Source organism: Lathyrus oleraceus, chromosome 5 (assembly GCF_024323335.1).
Source record: "Lathyrus oleraceus cultivar Zhongwan6 chromosome 5, CAAS_Psat_ZW6_1.0, whole genome shotgun sequence".
Taxonomy (NCBI): domain Eukaryota; kingdom Viridiplantae; phylum Streptophyta; class Magnoliopsida; order Fabales; family Fabaceae; genus Lathyrus; species Lathyrus oleraceus.
In genome coordinates this window covers 557,245,662-557,266,962 of record NC_066583.1, presented here as the reverse complement: position 1 = coordinate 557,266,962, position 21,301 = coordinate 557,245,662, and the positions used below count along the sequence as shown (strand labels likewise).

Here is a 21,301-nt window from a genome sequence, read left to right as displayed (position 1 = left end):
CCCATTTCGATGTGCTTGCTTCGACCATGTGTTATCGGATTCTTCGTCAGATTGATAGCTGACATGCTGTCGATCTTCATGGTAATTGCTCAATGACTTTTCGTTGTTATCTCTTCGACCAGATTCACCATCCACGTTGTTTGTCATGCACAAAGAGAAGCAACTATGCATTATGCTTCGCACGACGATAATGCCATTACTGGCTCCTTTCTTGAACTCCAAGCAACTGGTGCACCACCTAGCATAAACATATAGCCAGCTGTGGATTTTCAATCCTCACCATCACTACACCAACTTGAGTCGGTGTATCCAACTAATTTGCATTATTTTCCTTCATCAGCTGCAGGAAACAAAATGTCATAGTCGAGAGTTCCTTTTAGATACCTTAGTATCCTCTTCGTCGCTGCTAGATGTGATACATTTGGCTTCTGCATGAATCTACTCATCATACCTACAATGTATGCTAAGTCAGGTCTTGTATGGAAAAGGTATTGAAGTGGCCCAATAAGTCTTCTATATTGGGTTGGGTCGACATCATCTTCATCTGAATCTTTTGACAGTTGTAATTTGGGCTCAGCTAGTGTCGAAGTTGGGTTGCAATCTTGCATCTCAAATCTCTTGAGTATTTCACCTACATACCTTCTTTGATGCATCATCAAACCTCTACCACTCTTGTAGAATTTGATGCCAAGGAAATATAACATGTTACCCATATCTGACATTTTGAATTCCTTATTGAGATCACCTTTGAAGTCTCTGATCTTCTTCTTGCAGCTACCTGTTATCAATAAGTCATCCACATAGAGACATAGTATAAGCAATTGACTCTTGCTTTTTCTTACATATACTCCATGTTCATATTTGCGTTTCACAAATTCCTTCTCCCTTAGAAAGCCGTCTATCTTCTTGTTCCAAGCTCTTAGGGCTTGTTTAAGTCCGTATAGGGCTTTATGCATCCTGTACACCTTTCTTTCTTCGCCTTGTTTCACAAACCCAGATGGTTGTGCAACATAAACTTCTTCTTTTAAGGGGTCATTCAGGAATGCACATTTCACATCCATCTGACACGTCTGCCAATTGTTCATGTTTGCTAGACCAACAACCAACCTGATTGTTTAGATCCTAGCAACAAGTGCAAAAACTTCGTCGAAGTCGATTCCTTCTTTTTGAAGAAATCTTTTCGCCACAAGTTTCGCCTTGTGTCGAGTCATTTCTCCTTTGGGATTCAACTTCACCTTGTATACCCACTTCACATTGATTACCTTCTTGTCTTTAGGCAATTCGACAAGTGACCAAGTGTTGTTGACTTCGATTGACTTCAACTCTTCGTTCATTTCTTTCATCCATTTTGAATCTTTCAATGCCTTAGCTGCATTGACTGGTTAGACATATGCGTAGAAAGCATAGTGTACCAGCTCAACTTCTTCATTGACCACATCATCAAACGTAATCACACATTCTTGCAACCTTGCAGACATGTGTCTTGTTCTTTGAGGCCTACTTGGGCCTGCTTCACCTCTGACTTCTTGTCGAACTTCTATTTCGACTTCACTAGCTGGTTCATCACATAAGATTCTCACTGAATCATTCTTAACATTATCAGTCCAATCTCATTCCTTAAGCTCATCTATGATCATGTCCCTGCTGATCACCACTTGCTTGTTCACTGGGTCAAACAACTTGTATTCTCCAGTCAAATGATATCCTATCCAGATCATCTGACTCGATTTGTCATCAAGTTTTCTTCTCAACTGATCTGGCACATGTCTATGTGCTATAGATCCAAACACCTTCATATGACTCAAGCTAGGCTTGACATCAGACCAACATTCTTCTAGCGTGATTCATTCTAGTTTCTTCGTCGGACATCTGTTCAGGATATATGTTGCAGTCGATACAGCTTCTCCCCATAATTATTTGGGTAGATGTTTCCCTTTCAACATAATTTTAACTATATTCATGATGGTTCTATTCTTCCTTTCTGCTACTCCATTCTGCTGTGGACTGTAAGGTGGCACCACCTCATGCATAATCCCTTCTTTCACACATAATGCGTCGAAGTCTTTAGACACATTTTCTCCACCACCATCAGTCCTCAAAATCTTGATCTTTCAATCGCTTTGTCTTTCGACCATAAATTTAAACTTGGCAAATACCTCGATCACTTCACTTTTCTTCTTGATCAGGTAAGACCGCAGTTTTCGACTGAAATCATCTATGAAAGTAACAAAATTTTGTTACCTCCAATCGAATCCACCTGGATAGGACCACATACATCAGAGCATATGACTTCGAGAATTGCCTTTGACTTGAACTGCATCCTTACTGAAGTTGTTCTTATGTTGCTTCGCCTACACACATTCTTCACACACTTCGTTTGAAATGTCGATTTTTGATAATCCTGAAACCATATTTCTTCTCTTCAAATCTCTGGTGTATTTGAAATTATGATGGCCAAGTCTATAATGCCATATCCATCTATCTCTACTGGCTGCTATTGCAAGGCACTTCTGCTCCATCACATAAAGCTTAATCTTGAAGGTTCTATTTTGAGACATTAGAGCCTTCAAGATCAACCTTCCATTTGAGTCGAGAGCTCTCATCATCTTGTCTTTGATCGACACATTGTAGTTCTTTTCGACTAGCTGCCCTATGCTGAGAAAATTACTCTTCATGCCTGGTATGTGCAACACATTTGAAATTACTGACCTTTTTCCATCTTTCCTCATAATCAGAACATCACCAACACCTTCAGCTGCTAGAGTGTTGTCATTTGAAAATTTCACCATGTTCTTCATTAAGGGTTTTATGTTGACAAACCAATCTTTCCTTCCAGACATGTGTGATGAGCATCTTGAGTCCAAGTACCACTGGTCCTTGAATCTCTCTTCATCTCTTGTTGTAACCATCAACAATGTCTCTTCTTCTTCTTCTTCATGTTTCGCCAACTTTGCATAAGTTTCTTGAGTCTTCTGCTTTTCTGGACAATTACTAGAATGGTGACTATACTTCTGACAATTATAACACTGAATGTGACTCTTGTATGGATTTTGACCACCCCTCTTCCTCTACCTGCAACACCACCTCTTTGGTTGCCTTGGTTCCAAGGTTTTGTCTTATTCAACCAGTTTCCTTCTTGCTGATTTCGACCAGTCAAATTGTTGTAGCCTTCTCTTCCTTTGTTGCCATTCCAGCTTCCTTTTCCTTTCCTTTCTTTTGTTGCCATTCCAGCTTCCTTTTCCTTTCCTTTCTTTTGTTGATTGCGCCTGCAAAGCCATATTAGTTTTCGACTTTCTTGCAGCTCTTTCAGCTATTCTTTGTTCATGAGATTCAAGTGTCCCTTGAAGCTCTTCCTTTGTCAATTTTGACAAATCCTTCGACTCTTTTATGGCTACTACCACATGGTCGAACTTTGGAGCCAACGACCTTAAGATATTTCCAACAACGGATCTTGATGTCAACACTTCTCCATATACCTTGATTTGATTCATCAGTTTCGTAACCTTGGTGAAGAAATCAATTATTCTTTCATTGTCTTCCATCTGAAGCAATTCATACGTTCTTTTATGAATTTGTAACCTCGTCTCTTTCACCTTCTCCGCACCTCCAAACGACTTCTCCAGAATTTCCCATCTTTCGTTGACTCTACATCACTAACCTTTTCAAAGTTATCTACATCAACACATTGATGGATTATAAAGAAAGCTTTATAATCTTTCTTCTTCAATTCTTTATGTGTAGTCTTTTCTTGATCTGTCGTGTTTTCTGCAAGCGTTGTTACTCCTTCCTTCACAAGATCCCAAAGATCTTGATAACAGAATACAACCTTTATCTGCTTGCACCAATTCTCATAATTATTGTTCTTGTGAATCAGAAGGTTTGCTGGAAAATGCCTGTTTCGATGATTCATTGCCATCATGATTTTCTCACTGCAAATCGCTTCAACCGGAGCTCTTGATACCAGATGTTAGAAATCCACCACAACCTATGGAGAATTTCAAACAATCTTGATGAACAAGATTGTTATCACCCACACAATGGCAATAAAAGAAAAGAACGATGGAGAAAGAAAATAAAGAAAAATGAAGGAGAAGAAGAATATTCTGCAAAATTTCTCTCTACCCACAACCTGTGAAAAACTTATTATTCACTTTGCAACTACAAAATTCTGTGAATACAATGTTATGAATATTATATTCACTTCATTACAAAAATAAGGGTTAGTCCCTCTATTTATAGATTTAGGTTAACTTTCATCCCAAGTCAAAGCCCAAAACTATAAAAGCCCAAAAATAGTTAACATTACTAAAAATAGACAGATGAGTCTTTCTGGAAGGCTCTCATGTGAGGGACATTGTAGATGTCATTCTTACTGAGGCACAAACAACACTACAGTATATGATGCAGCGAAGGAACGCGTGTGGGTGGGTGGGGGTGGGGAGGGGTCTGACATGCGCATTAATTTAGTATTTGTATTAGAAATTATGAATATTCTTGTTTGTTACTTTGTTATTATGATTGTATTATGAATTTATTTATTTATCTATCGTATTTTCATCTTCTGCATTAAGTGTATGATTTAATTTATAAAAATCTTATTATGATAATATAGTTTTAATACACGGTTTATTACATCGATTTATTTTATTAAAAATGTCAGATTTTACTATAGGGGGAATACGAAAGTGCATCTCCGGATCAATTTAAGGCAAAATGAGTGTGTCTCAATTAGGAACGTGTATATCCCTATCAATTTAAGACATATAAGGTTAATGCGCAAGTGTATCTCCAGATCAATTTAAGGTGAAATGAGTATATCTCCGTTAAGAATGCACGAAGATCGCATAGGATTAATACGAAAGTGTATCTCCGTATTAATTTAAGGAAATAGTGAGGGTGTGTTTTATTTACGCATGTATTTGGTATGCAATAGGTGCATCTGAAAATACATTTATGAATCTTCATCAACATTTTTGAATTCTTTAGGATGCTTCTCCAGCACTTAGGGTGTGAGAAAAAATTCCAAAATTAAAAATGGTATATTTGCAAACAGAATCGACCCAAGTTAGAGTTTTAATATATTGCCGAAATTAACCATAATGTTTTTTCATAAAAATTATAATTTGTCCCTAAATTATTAAAAGTTATGTTTTCTAATAAACCTTCTTCTTTTTGGGAGGGCATTCTCTCCGGTTTTTCTCTTTGAAGTTTTGGTTCAGTGAAATGTGAACCATTGATTAAAGAGAGGTAGAGAAATAAAATATTAAAAAAATAAAGAAATGAGAGATGGATGAGAATCTAATGATGCACATTTACACTGCTCTCTCCCGAGTAACTTACACGGGAGACAATCCTCTTCCCTTCTTTTTTTATGATGCTGTTTTTTTTTCAATTAAAAATTTGTAAATCACCTAAATTAATCATATGTTTTTTTCTTCAAATCACCGTCATTTTTACTTTCATTTTTTCACAAAACTTTTTCATTTTTATTATAATAACTAGATATTTTTTAAATTTTTATGTGTTTTATTTTTAATTTTAAAATTTTGATATCATTTTTTAATTATTTTAATATTTTTTTATAATAATTTTTTATATTATATTTTCTTGTATTCAATTATCTATCTTTTAAACTTGTATATTATTTTGTTAAAGAATTTGTGTTTGAATTATGAATGATAAATATCATTTTATTTCGTTCATAAATTTATATAATAAATACCATAATTTTTATGATAAAATTAGAAAGAAAAAAAAATAAAATTGTTTTAAAATACCTCCCTTCCATTTTTATATTTTGAATCAAACACACATATAAATTAAATCCTTTCTATTATTTCCTCTCCCTCTCCATTTAATAAAAATATTTTTCCTCCCTCCATTCCCTCTCCTCAATTGATTCAAACGTAACTGTATTTAATCGACTATATTAAAATATTTTTAGACATATAACTTAAAACATAATTGTATAGAGTCAATGAACGAATGTTTTGTGAAAATAACATTTATTTATTTTTTAAAAATATTGTCTCTTAAGCCTTTTCAAGTAAAATGATCAATATTATTTTAAGAAATACATCTTTATTTTCAATAGTTTATTTCATAAAGAATTTCAATTTTATTGTTCGATATTCATATGTGATATTTTATATGACTCTTAGGTTTTCATATTGTTGTTATTATTCTAATGAATTTTAAATTTTACATATGTTTACTCACAATTGCCAAATGATGAACAACAATTAAAAAAAAACACAAAAATAAATAAATAACATGACACTACACATGTCCCAAAAAACACTTGAATATATTGTGTTACTTAGAAGGAAACAGAAAAACTACACAAGAAAACCGAAACAAGGATAAAGATAAGACAAGGTAGGTGGTGGTGGGGTTAGTTAGGAAAGGAAAGTAGTAACAATAATAAAGTAAGGTACATTTTTATTTTACATGAAATAAATAACCATAAAGTTTTTTATATTTACAAATTAAAAACCTAATGTTGTTCCCATTCCATCCAATTTGATTGACTACCAACTCTAGGTATACTGTTGACTCTTGAGAATTTATCAACCTTAAAGTTGGCCCCACACATCACTCCTTCACTGTCTATCCTTGGCATTGCTTTCAACTTGTTCATTGGATGCTCAAAACTCATTAACCCTCCTTCACTATGAAACATACACCCTGCACTCAATTCAATATATAGGGTTAAAATTGTAAAAACCATTATTATCGCAAAAACGTCCCCGACAAAATAACGTAAAATTATCGTTAATTTAATTGATATTTATCGTTAAATTGTAAAAACCATCGCTAAATTACATACAGATAAAAAATATGAAATAAATTATAATTAATTCAACGACTGCAGTAAACATCGCAACATCTTTTGTATTAATCGAAATCCCAAAAGACATTCGTACCGGTTGGAAAAGGAGCAAAGGATTTAGCGCAACCTTCTTTGATAACATCTAGATCATCAGAAATCACAACAGATCCATCAGCTGCAATACCCCAGTACAACTTCACTCCACCATCAGAGCCCTAGAAAATAAAACATCATTAAATTTGAGTTATTGTAATAAAAAACATTGATAGAGATTAGAGATGAAGATAAATATATGTACCAGTGCAGCAAAGACAGTGCCGATTTTGCTGTCATAAACAACAAAAGCGAAACTACCATCAAGTTCCTTAACAACTTGATCTGCTGGGTATGGACCACGGTCACGAAGTGTCTTATAAGCTTCGATCACAAACATGGCTTCATCAGTACCCTTTGATAAACCGTATTGTTTGTTCAGTAGTGACAGATTGTTCAAACTCCCAAGAAATAAACAGTATATGTCATCAACCCCACAAAACAACCTGCAAAAACATCATCCCATGTTTCAAAACGAATCACAAGACAAAAGACAGTGAGAGAAACACGATCGTTATTAACCTTTGATGAACAGAAAAAGGGGTGTCTGGTCTGACATAAGCAAGAACAGAAGCTTGACCGAAACTCATAGAACAAGTGTTATGAGGGTGATGAGAGAGGAATTCTGTGAGAGTTTCTTCGGGAAGCTTGGGTTTGTTTGAACCTTTGTAAGATGCTGGACTATTCAGCTCTTCGGGTGGATGAGCAAAAGCTTTGTGGAAAATTGCCAACATTTTTTTGATTCTTCAATGAATCTTAAGAGTTTCTTGAATATTGATTTGAGAGATTAAAAATGGAAGTAGGATAGTTGATTGTTGTGATATTTATATGGTACATAGATATTTTAACAGCTTCTCCATGGTGAATAAAAGAGGTTAAGATGGACTTGTCTTGTTCTATAATGTGGACGTGGGTCCTACGTTGATGGATAAGTATGAAAATCAAACAAGTATTCTTTTTCTTGATCTTATCGTAACAATTTTGTTTCGATGCTTTCAGCCTCAACGTTACTTGTTTATCATTAATCAGTAGAGTTCATTTACTTCATTTTTCTTCTTCTAGAAATCTAGTAATTAAACAAACAAAACAACTAGTGATGGTTAGTTTTATCATGTTAAAATATTTGAACCATTTCATATCAATCGATGATCTAAATATGTGTTTGCTTCTTCTTGAGTGACCAAATTAAGTTCAAATGAATTAGTTTTATAAAGTTGATTCAGATTAAAAATAAGTTGAAATATAAAATGATTTATATATGAAAAATAAGTTGAATTATAAATTACATTATAAAAATTGTTTAAATTTTAAGAGTTACAAATTATATCCGAAAGTAAAATCAATTCTTAATTCATAATATTTTCTTTTTATAAATAAAAATCTTAAAATCAATTATACACTTTAAGTATTACTCCTACCTTTTTTTTTTAAAATGAAAACAAAAATTACACTAAATAAACCATATGTGCAATTGAGTGTGTATATATAAAAAAGACAAAAGAGGCGATATATGGTCCTCTAGATATTCATATATATTATAGGAAAAATTACACTTTGGATTTTTTAAGTTATTTAATTGTAATAGATTGGTCTTTTAAATTTTTTTTTATTACAAGTCAGTTCTTTAAGCTAGATTAAGTTTATACCGTTGGTCTTTTTTTATGAATCTATTTCAAAAATACATAACTATTATTAACGGTGCTTATGTGGCTGTAACACTGTTGAGATGACTATACCGTTGTTGAGATGTAGTTGTTTTTAATTTAACTTTAAGTAATTAGATAAAATCACTTAATTATTAAGCAGCATCCTTAAACCTAATCCCTAAATTCCCAACTGAGAAAGGGAAGGAGTTGCGAATGAAGAAGAGAGATGAAACCCTAAACGTGAAAGAGGAGAGCTACGAACGAAGAAGGGAGAAGAATGATTCGAGGGAGACGAACGCTGAAGCAAAGCATTGAACGTTGAGGTATGTATTGATTTCTATATCGAACATGTATTTGCTTTATTGAAGTCTAGGGTTTTGTATGTGGTCCCTTATAACTATACTGATTTCTACATCTAACAACTCTCTTCCTAAAATGGATGTTTTTTATGTTGACTTTCATCACGGGGGACAGTTTGATGATATGAGTACATATCTAGGAGGGGTAATGTAAAACTAGAAGTGTGATGGTGATATATGGAGTTATTTTGAAATTTTAAGTGTTGTTAAAGAAATGAGGTATCCTGGGGTACTTGAAGTATGATACGATTTTGCTGGTACATTAAAGGAGCTAGTAAATGATATTGGTGCAATAGAACTGATAAACTTGTCCAAGACAAATGGAAAGATAGACCTATACATAGTTCACCCCATTTCTCAATCTGATGTAGTAGAAGTAGTTGATGTCCAACCTGTACTAACTTATGTCCAACCCACTGAACAACAAACTGAGGGTCAACCTAAGATACTTGAGACCCTTCCTGAGATACTTGACACTAAGACTCTGTCTAAGATACCTGACACTGAGACTCTGTCTAAGATACCTGACACTGAGACCCTGCCTGAGATACATGGATAAAATGCAAAAAATATTCAAAATTTAGGTGGTCTAAAAGTTTGCAAACAATTCACTTTCATATCAAATCAGCAAAAGGTAGAATTCACTTTCCTTGACTTATTAGAATTTTACCAAATGGAACTATATATTTAACTTTGTTTCTATGTATAAGGGTTGTTACCTAGATTGGAATAGGTGTTGCTAGGAGTTGACCAAAGATTCTGTGTAAGACACTTGTACAATAATTTCAGAAAAGGTTTCTTGGAAAGCAATTGAAGGAAATGATATGGAGGACAACCAAGGCAACATATCCTCAAGCATGGGAAATGGAAATGAAGGAAATGAGGAAGGTTAATAAAGAGGCCTACAAATACTTGTTGAAGATTCCTCCTAGATTTTTGAGTAAGCCTAGGTTCAATTATAATAGTGTGATGTGCTGGTAAACAATATGTCAGAAATATTTAATAGTGTTATAATTGGACCAAGACAAAAGCCTATTGTAACAATGCTAGAGGATACAAGAGGGTGCCTTACGGATAGATGGGCAACAAATATAACCAAGATTGAAGCTTATATTGGCTTTGTACTTCCAAGAATTAAAAAGGTTTTGGAAAGACAATCTAAAATCTCAAGGTTCTTTATGGCTAGTTAATTTAAGAATTATTGTAGTTATTGAAATCTCTGAAAATTCTATTTGATGCCTACTAACTGACTCATTGCATTTTATTTGTCAATAAGGCTTGTCGGTGAGACGATTTATGAAGTAAGGCACATAAAAATGACATGAGATAAATTCACAATTGATCTCAAGAAGATGCAATGCTTTTTTAGGAGTTGGATGCAAACTGGTATTCCATTCTACCAAGCAATTACATGCATCTAAGTAGAGTTGAAGACCCTGTAAATTACATTCCTTCCATGTATAGGAAGTAGACTTACCAGGCTTGCTTTATGCTTATCATATATCCAACCAATGGTGAAAACTTATGGGAAGAGACCCCATACCCCAACATACTTCCACCACCATCAAGAAGAGCACTAGGGAGGCATAAGAGAAGAATAAACAAAGATGCCGATGAAAAGAGAAAAGATACAACAACTGTTAGCAGAAAATGACTGCCAAATAAATGCTCAGTGTGTGGTAAATTTGGCCACAACAAATCCTCATGCTCAACTGCACCAAGACAACTTGAACAATCCCAAATACAACCAACCAAACCTGAACAATCCCAAACATAACAAACCCAATCAACACAAGTCTAAACACAACCAAATCAATAAATACAATCCCAAACATAACCAACTCCAAGAGTTCAAACTAAACTATCACCAAGAATAACCTAACACACAAATTCACAATCCCAACCATAACTAACCACAAGACTTCATACTAGGCTATCACCAAGAAGAACCCAAACCCAATCAACACAATCCTAAACACAACCAACAATAAGACTTCAAATAAGTCTATCACCAAGAAGAAACCAAAACCAAGTTGCACAAGGCCAAACACAACCAACCTTTACACTCCAAATAAGAGTATCAACAAGAAGAGGCACTGCAATATTTCATGGACCAACCCCTACACTCCAAACAAGGGTATCACCAAGAAGAGGCACTGTAATATTTCATGGACCAACTGCAACATTTCAACCACCATGAAGAACCACACCTAAGTTGCCGATAAAGAGAAAAAAACATTAGGATGTTGCTTGTTATATTTTGATGAACTAGGATCATGTATTTGGGATGATGTTTTTGTTTTTAGGATGCTATGTTGCTGACTTAGAAATGTGTATTTTAGATGATGATTATATGTTTTGGATGGCTAATATGTATTTTGGACGGATACTTTATGTATTTTGTTTGGTTTAATGAAGGATAGTAACGCCTTACCACTGTTTTGGTTAATTGGCATTTTAGGTTTAATCAAGGAACCTTGTGATATTCTGTCCAATTTTCAGGTCCATTCTCTTTACAGTAAACTGAGTTGTAAAACATAGGTCATTGAAGTCTCTTTTAGTGTAGCAAATATATCCTTTAAGTCTTATTTAGTGTAATAAATATGGACACAAACTATGTCCTTACTGCAACATAAAATTTCACAGAATCTAATAACATCAAATTGGACACAAACATATCCTGTAAAAGTGCTTACTTCAACATCAAATATGGGCACAAAATAAACATCGTCATTGAAGATGATCGAATCCAGTTCATCTTGGATATCATCTTTCCAAAAAGAAGTGCCCCTTGAAGTCATTTCTTCTTTATAGGTTTTATGACCATCTTCTAATTGGAGAATAATAGGGATCTTATGAACATCATTCTTGAAATTTCCTTCAACTAGATAAAAGGAAATGAGTTAATAATCAATTTCAATTGGTCTTAGAACTTTAGCTTTTCGGGCTATTTTGCTTATCCTAGGCTCAGATTGTGTTTCAACACTCCGCGAGATACTTTTGGGTTGTTCTTCAAAAATTTGTGGAGAGTCTTCATCACAAGATTCTTCATTCGTGGGAATCTAAAATTCCTTATCTTTCGTGATAAGTCTTTCAAAAAAACTCCACATCTCAGGATTCAACAATTACGTTAGACTCCATATGTAAAAGTCTATATGCCTTGTTATTGGATGCATATCCTATGAAAGCACATTTGATCCCTCGAGGATCCAATTTAGTTCTTTTATGATCCATATTCTTGTAATATGCCACATACCCCACACTCTAAACTAATCGATATTTGGTGATCTACCTTTCCATATCTCATATGGAGAGATACCTGTTAACTTTAAAGGAATCGAATTCATTATATGACATGCGGATAGTAATGCTTCACCACACAAATTAAATGGTAATTCATAACGCATTAAATAACATTTATCATTTCTTGATATGTTCGATTCTTTCTCTCGGCTAGATCATTTTGTTGTGGTGTACGAGGCACGGAAATTTCATGTATAATACCATATTCTTTACAATATGCATTAAATTCCGCAGAAAAATATTCACCGTCCATATCACTTCTAAGGACTTTGATACTTCTACTTAATTGATTTTCTACTTCCACTTTATAAATTTTAAAGGCATTAAAAGCATCATTTTTATGTTTTAGAAGATATACATGTGTGAACCTAGAGCAATAATCAGCAATAAAGGTTATGGAATATCGGTTCTCCCCACGGGTTAGTATGCCATTAAATTCACACAAATCAGAGTGCATTAGATCAAGCAAATTTGATTTTCTTTCAACATTTTTAAAAGGTTTTTTGGTCATTTTTTATTTGACACATATTTCACATTTTTCAAAATCATGAATATTGCATGAGATCAAACCAGATTTAATTAGTCTATTCATAGTATTAATACCAATATGTACTAATCTAAAATACCATAAATAAGTAGATTCAATCATATAAGTAGAATTAGAAATTTCATTAACAATATTATCGGTAGTATAAAGTTTGATCATTCCCTCAGCAGAATATCCTTTTCTTACAAATACACCATTACGGGTCAATATTAGTTTGCCCGATTCATATACAGACTTAATACAAGGTTCTCCCAACAAGTTTCCACTAACTAGGTTCCTATTCATGTCGGGGACATGGTGTACATTGACAAGAGTGACTTTCTTTTTGGAAGTGAAATTCAGTTCGACGGATCCCTTTCCAACGACTCTAGATCGTACTTCATTTCCTATCTGCACTTCTTGTCCATCCTTTACTTCAGAATAGGTTTTAAATGTTGCTTTTTCATAAGAAACATGCACGGTAACACATGTATCATACCACCATCCTTTCACTTTGCCTTTGATTGTCATATTCTCGCTTACCGTAGCATTTATGTCATCATTTGCATGAATAATATTAACTTTGTTTTCGGACTTGTTATGCATGCAATCTCGAGCATAGTGGCCTGGTTTGCCACACACATAACAACCTCCTTTTGGTCCTCTAGAGTTCTTAAACTTGTTATGTTCCTTCTAGGGCCAAGATGGTTCTTCATGTCATCATGTTTCCTCTTTACTTTTCCAATCACAATATTGGCTTTAGAGTATCCAGCGAACTCTGACCTTTCTCTATCCTTCATCTCCTCCTCGATTTGAAGGTGTTTTTAAGTTTCTCCAACGAGAAATCCTCAGAATTATGCAGCAATTTCTTCCTGTATCCTTTCCGACGCTGCAATTTCAAGCATCAAAGTTATGAGGATTTCTCGGTAAAGTTGAATGGATCCAGGTCTGAATTGTGATTGGTGTCACTTTCCTTTAAAGTTTTTCAAGCACTCTCTTTATTCTCTTAGAGTTGAACGCAAGAATACCCAGGATAATTCAGCCTAATCGAATCTGCACAAGACTGGTGAGGATTCAAATGTAGAGAAGTGCGTCTGGAATTTATGAGAAAAGGATGCACGATTCTGTTGTGTTGATTTTCAAATACTTAATAATGTATTTATAGGCCATACATATGTTGTTTCACAAGGTTACAACTCTTGATGAAATAACACATTTCCATCATAGGTTTGCAATGGTTTGCCTATGGATACATTATGTACCACTTCATGAATTGTTGCATATTTCGAATTCGAAATTCAGACTCTAAGCAACGACCAAAACTAGGAGAAATAATTAAAATTAAGCTGTTGCATGGTGGACGCATGTCACCGCCTGTTGGAGCGCCACTGACGCCACCGTATAACGTTGCAAGTAGTCCCGATTACTCTGATGTGTCGTGCCTAAGTGCGCAAGTACCCCCTACAAAGCCATCACTAGCGCCTCTACACCCACACCCTTGGATCCGGTCCCGGATCCGGAGCCGGTGTCGCTAGTGGCAACACCAGTGATGGGTTGTTTAGATGAGACATGTGGCATAATGTTTGGGACTACCATATTTGTTCATGTGACACTTTATCCTCTTTAGATCCTTTGTTGAGTTTAATGTTTTTAAATCTTTATAAATGCTTTTAAAGTGAACACCACTTTCTATGTGGGACTATTGATAATGCATTTGTTGTCATTAACTCAACTTCACACTTCTTGTCATAGTGGAACACTCCCATGGGAATTAATTATCCATAATTTCCAACATGCCTTATCTTTATCATTTTATCCTCGTCCTCAGTTGCAATTATTATGGTGATCTCTATTGTAATCTTTTAGATTTTCTGCAACTGTCTTCTTCATATCTATGCATCTTCTTTTCCTTTTTCCTAAGCATGTATATCATTTCAAATGGTCTACAGATTAATGAGTTAGAAAACAATCTTTGTTTGAGACTTGTCACTAGTTGTTTTAAGGCCATAATTGGATTGAGGTTCTTGGTATGTATCATCATTGAAATGATCCATGAAATACTTAAGAAACTCCTCTAGCCATTTTCTGAATTTGACAAAGCATGTTGAGCTCTTCTACGTTATCTTAATCATAGTGGAACTGGAGATAAACATCGCGGCCAATTGTTTCTATGACTTAATTGATCTCTTTTAGAGTTGAGAAAACTATAAAAGTGCAACCCTCTTTAGAGTGTACGGGAATATGATGCACTCCGAGAAGTTTAATGCTCGTTGGAGTTTCATTTTGTTATTAAAGGATGCGAGGTACTCACGTGAGTTTATTTTTTCATCATACTTCTCCATGGTTGAAGGTTAGAACTATATCGATATCTGTTATTTCGTAATCTCGTATTTGAATGGGAGTTAAGTTATGTCTTCCTCCATATCTTTTACCTCGATGTGCTTAGAGAGGATGCTCCACTCACTCATTCAAGTTGCAACATTGTCATGGACATTGTCAAGGGGACTCGTTCTACCATGTTCATTTCCTCTTAATCAATTCTAATTTATTCTTGAGCCTCTTGACATGGGCTTCCATCACGCATATGGTGTTCTTCAACGTGTTCATGTAGAATTCAAGATGTTTGGGTTGTGATGCATCATGCCTTATCGACCCTTTTACCTCATTCCTTTACAATGATTGAGAATATTGAAGGGTGCAATTTTTTCTTCATCGACATACCTCTTAGATTGTAAGTTATTGCATGTGAATTCATAGTTCTAGAAGTTGTGGTTATGATGGTTGGGCTTGCCTTATGATGGTTCTTATGAAGCCTAAATTTTGATTACTACCATGATGTTAGATCTATAAGGCATTTAACAAGGCCCATGGTGATCAAAAAATTTCCTAAATGAATTTTTTGGATGTACCACTTGTGCATGTGATGTAACCTCCATGACACTTGTTGTGATGTGTTGATGTGGTGAATCAAGTTTCTCGCCTGATTCTCGTAGCATATTCTATGAGTGAGAATGTATATGCAAAGACACTATGATTTCAAAGTAAGGTAAAGTGTAAGTACATAGCAAGCATGCATGGCGAGTCTCCTATTTATATAGTGGGTGAACTCTGGACCACTTTATGTTATTATTTCTATTTAAATTACTTACGAGATCATTAATGAATAAGTATGAGTTTGATGGTGTAACTAACTTCAAGATAGGTGGTGACACCTATAAGAGTTGAATGTGATCCATATAGCTTGAAATAATGTGAACATGCTAGTACTCTTAAATATGGTGACACCTTAATTTGTAGAAATGATCTCGAAGATAAATTATCACATTGTGTCATCTTGATACGCTGAAGTGAGCATGAGACGTAGCCTCACTATTCAATATATTTTGTATTATAAGTTGATGACAATTATGATAAATGATATGTATTATATTTGGCTTAAAGTGTGTTATGGCCAAAAACCTAAATCACTGAGATCAAAATCAATGCAAATTCACTCCATTTTTTGAACTCCACTTTTCACAAAAATCATCTTGAATTTTAAATTAACTTATTAACTTGATATCTAGCCACCGATTCAGAATATTGTACCACGTGCTTCAACTATTTTTAATTCTAATATAAAACAAAATGCATAGACATGTTATATATATATATATATATATATATATATATATATATATATATATATATATATATATATATATATATATATATATATATATATATATATATATATATATATATATATATATATATATATTCCTCTTATATTTATTTTCATAGTCTACGAGGTCACTATCATCGTCTACCATCCGAAATCCCACCATATTTTACCATGGGAGATGGAACCATCCCTTGGTTGGACACCAAAGTCACAAAGTTATGTACGCAATGTGATAAAATAAATTTATCCTTCAACGAAATTCCTCTTTATTTCTTTTCTGTTTTATGTTTTAGTTAAATATAGATTCGAGTTATGTTTTTAGCGGGTAATATGATTCTTCAGATAAGACAAGACAAAGATTTAGGCTATTTTTATAATATATAAATAGAAGTGACATCCTATTACAACTTTAATGCAGTTTGAATACTCTATTTCACGTACCGTTGTTGTAAAAAGAAAATCTGACGATAAGTACTTAAATATTTTTAAATAGAACATATATACAAATTAAATATTTAATACAAATAGGAGTTAAGAAACCATTTCCAAAGGCGGCTTTAAAGTCACATCCATAGTATTTTTAGTATCCTATGGGTTTTTTTTGTAACATTATCTTATCTCTTTCTGCAATACTATGAGCTTTTAAGATTCCTTCAATAATTGCTGTACACAACTTTTTCTTTTCCTTTTAAAAGCTGGACACACGAAACCCCATCTTATGATTAATGTGGCTAACTTGCGTCTTCGTTTTAATTGAGTTGAGTTTGACTAAAATTAACATTCAAAAACATTCAACTGTATACTTTTTTTAATAGAGATCATATTAAAAAAGAAAAGATACTAGTACTATATAATAGCGAGAGGAGAGATTAGGTCAAAATTTTCTCAAAAGGAAATTAATTTATAAAAAAAAGGTAAAGTTAAATTTATTTTTTATAAAATCATTTTTGACTACCAAAGAAATGAAGTCAACAAAAATAAGAGAATAAGAAGTATGGTCTAAATTGGCAAAATAAATAAATAATGAGCATTACTAATATCTTCTTTATAGTTGTGTGAGATAATAAATAACACATTTGCAATGATATTTTATACTAATTCCGCTTGTTTCTTAATTCCCAAAGCTCTATTATATTTTTGTAAAAAACTTGAACTATTAATAGAGAATCATTCTCAATCCAAAACTTAGATCATGTTTTATCCCTAACAATTACATGACTCTAAAAACTAAAAATCAAACATGTAAGGAGTTGATACTAATAGTTTGCTCTACAAAAACAAGGAGAAAGTTTCCTTTTGAGTCTCTAAAGATGTCCCCCCTAACCACTAGTTTGCTGGGCAAGGGCACTATCACAATTACATTTTAGTCGATCCTTAAAAGAAGGTTGTCAAAGAACCTCTTTCACCAATGAAGCACGAGGGGATGAATGATCACTTCAAAGTTTTATGAAGATCAAAATTCATCATAGAAGAAGAAGAGATGAGCAAAGAGTTATTACCGACCATCATAATTTGAACAATAATGCTAAAGATTGTTGAGTGAAGATGATGAACCTTGTTATGATGCCTAACCAAGTTTCTGACATGCCAAATTAAGAAAATTGTGAACACAACAGTTGCCTTATTGATTAAAAAACCTTGATGAAACTTTCTTTTGTTACACAAGGACCATTTATCATCAGTAAAAGATATGATGATGGAAGACTTGAGAGATTTGCCAAGTCAATCAATCTTTTTTTTTGTCATGACCTTGATATAGACTTGAGAGATTTGTCAAGTCAATCAATCTTTTTTTTTGTCATGACCTTGATATATATTATTTATACTAGCGTTCAGACGGGCACTCCCGTGTCCGTCTGTCCGCTTTTTTTAATGCGCACAGCAGAGAAAAATAAATGTTTGTTTTTCTTTTTACGAGGTTTATATTGTATGTCGCATTAAAAATAATATTATTACACTTTGAAAATGATAAACAAAGATATTCATAATTATATTGAAGCATGTAAAATACTATTGATACTGTGTAATCAATGACGTTCTTTAAGAAGAATGCCGAACATGAAATCTTTATTCGAAGTATTTTCTTTTTCCCTACAATTGTTTTTCGTGGTAAAGAAAAAATGTAAGACTCTTCAATTAGAATTTTTTTAGAGAAAAAGATAGTAAAATTAATAGTAAGTAGTGCAATATAGTTTTTTTACCTTATAAAGATTTGAATCAATTCTCCGTACATCCCTTTATCAATGCGCTCTTGAGATTTAAAAAACTACAAATAACAAAATGTCATGTCATCAAAGAAATACATTCAAAATATTTGACTCGTTTGAATATAATATGGTTTATTGTGATACAAATAAATACCTAGAGAATGGAGATACTTTGTTTTAGTCTAGATTTGGTAGAACAACAACTATGACTTGTTTCTGAATTACATGGATTTCTGGTAAAAAAGGAAAACAATGGACTTAGTACATATATATGATTTTATTTATATAAACCATAAATATAAGTTAAATTCATGCATTCAAAATAATGGACTTAGTAACTATATATGATTTTATCACTGTGGAGCTCCAACCGACAAAATAAATTTTTAGACGTTTGATCTGTTTCAATAAGGATGATAAAAATGTTAGTAAAAGAGTGGTGAAAATGCAAGAAACAGTTTTTTATACGTATTGCGGAAAAGGTAAATACACCTTATTGTCGAGTTTGCCGATGGATGAAATTGTTTGTTCATCCATCCATATGTTCCATTTATCTTCAAAGTCTCATATCTAAAATTTATTCCATAAGAATAGTGAGAATAAGTATGATCCAATTGATATCTAACATAAAAGCATAAAAGAAATGATTAAGTATAACTTACTTTTATGTCGAAGCAAGTTTCAACATTCTTCCGTCTCAACTCCTTACATAATTGGAAGATTTCATTGTGTTATAGTTTGAATGTATATTAAAGCAAAAGAAAATTATATTTAGTTATGATATAAAGAATACAATATAATCTTGGTATGTCATATAACCAAAATGGAAATCAATCTGTGGGCAATTTTTTAATGTACTTTATAAATACTTGCGGATGCGATAAAAGAATTTGTTTAAAGACTACATTTTTTGTGTAGTCACCATATTCTCCTTTCAATTTTATTTCCTCGATTAAAACTCTTGTCGTAGTCCGTGAAACACACATGGATAAAGTCACATATAACTGTCAGTGACTAAAAACATGTCGTGGAAGATATATTCCAACATTTGGATTGGTTTGTCCTTGTGATTTATTTATTGTAATTGCAAAACTTAGTCGCACAGGAAACTGCTTTCTACTAAGGACAAAAGGCAACCCATCATTTGCAGATGTTTTTATTTTAATTCTAGGCAAAAAAGCTCATTTTCCTGCGTTATTTCCTGTCAAGATTTCCATATCCAACATATTAATAAATATACCACGACATAATAACCGCGTCCCTATTACACAATCCATATCTAGAATCTAGATTTCGTAATGTAGCGGGGTATTCGTTACCATTAGAGATATTGACTAAATCCAAGGTAAATCATACAAGTCAAGTCGCCACCGCACTTCTATTTATCCAAAGGAATGGTTAGAAAGCGAACAAAAACCTAAAAGTTTTATCGAATCAAAAACTAGTAAAAATGTCAGAGATCTGGATAAGGGGGTTGGTTATGCAATGGGAAGGTATTAGGCACCCAAAGCATCCTAGGGAGCCCTTTTCACATTTGTTGTAAAGGTTGTTGTTTTTTTTTTTGAAAATTTATTTGTACAAACATGATTGAAGAGATGAGAAAAGCCTGTATGTTTATCGAATGTACTACGTACTAAAAGAGAGGCCAAAAGAAAATGACTCGCACGGACGTCGCATCCACTACATACGTATCTCATCTGAATATGAGAATCAGAGTCTTCGTAGCTCGGCTACCTATGGGTTAAAGAGGAGTGTGCTCGCTAAGACATCGCGTCTTATGCCTACGTATCTCATCTGGGATGAAAATCAGAGCAAAACGTAGTTCAACCACCTATGGGGTAAGGGTTGTGTTTTGGGGTGAACGACGTTACTATGCAATCTACCGGATGCTCGACCTTTGGAGACTTACTCGCCTGTAGTAGAAGGAGATAACGTGTTCTTAGGAGAAGAAAAATCAATGAGTTTGGGGTGTTTAGGGATGCTCATGCAAAAAGGCAGTCCTAGATGAAGGAACCGCGTTACCTTAAATGACATGCCACGAGAGGCTATATGAAACCTAAGAAATCGGTAACATGCGGGAAAAGTAAAGGGATCGAGAGATCTACCGTACGGATAAAGATCCGAAGTAACAACAATTAGATATATAAGAAACCCAAAGATTCACAAGCTAAATACCATCAAAGAAAGTGAGTCAGTACAGGTAATCGAAATAAACCTCCAGATTATATCCCACAAATAAAGTGGAACACCAGGCAAGCCATCTCTGCAAGAGTCATATGAGCCCTCACAAAACAAAACTCAACAAACAGGTTAGAGAAACAAGATAGGGTAATCAAGAGTTGCCCCCAAATCAAAATATAACCACATGAATCATGCCATTAAAATTCACAAAAAGCTCACAAAAAGCAACCAAGGGTAGGAGGCCTAAACCTCTTGTCAAACACATGCATCAAAAGGGTATCAAATTCACCCATAATACCTCATACATTCAGAGCATTCAAATTAAAAGCATAAAGTAATGGGAATAAGGCAAACCTGATTGGAGAGATCGAATGAAATTGAATTGCCCGGTTGGGTTTGCAAAGCAATCTGAGGGTTTATATGAGAGGGAATTGATTCTTTGCCGATGAGTTCCCTTCAGTCTCTGGAGGTTGCTCTGAACTCTGTTAGC

At 33.8% G+C, this 21,301-nt stretch overlaps 1 protein-coding gene across 1 annotated transcript; it reads right to left on the bottom strand.

The window, feature by feature from the left end:
• Positions 1-6,286: 6,286 nt before the first annotated feature.
• LOC127086375 (stem-specific protein TSJT1) lies at positions 6,287-7,810 on the bottom strand. The gene is made up of 4 exons (XM_051027135.1): positions 7,448-7,810; positions 7,131-7,371; positions 6,927-7,047; positions 6,287-6,687 (listed from the first exon to the last, which is right to left on the bottom strand). The coding sequence occupies exons 1-4, from the start codon at positions 7,657-7,659 to the stop codon at positions 6,497-6,499; spliced, it is 765 nt and encodes a 254-aa protein (XP_050883092.1). The 5' UTR covers positions 7,660-7,810; the 3' UTR covers positions 6,287-6,496.
• Positions 7,811-21,301: the final 13,491 nt, after the last annotated feature.

Bases quoted from the DNA above. Each gene is read 5' to 3' on its own strand.
- LOC127086375 (XM_051027135.1), bottom strand. From the start codon at position 7,659: ATGTTGGCAATTTTCCACAAAGCTTTTGCTCATCCACCCGAAGAGCTG. The intron at 7,372-7,447 runs GTTAATAACGAT...ATGTTTTTGCAG, and splicing joins CCTTTTTCTGTTCATCAAAG to GTTGTTTTGTGGGGTTGATG. The intron at 6,688-6,926 runs GTACGAATGTCT...AATTGAGTGCAG, and splicing joins CTTTGCTCCTTTTCCAACCG to GGTGTATGTTTCATAGTGAA.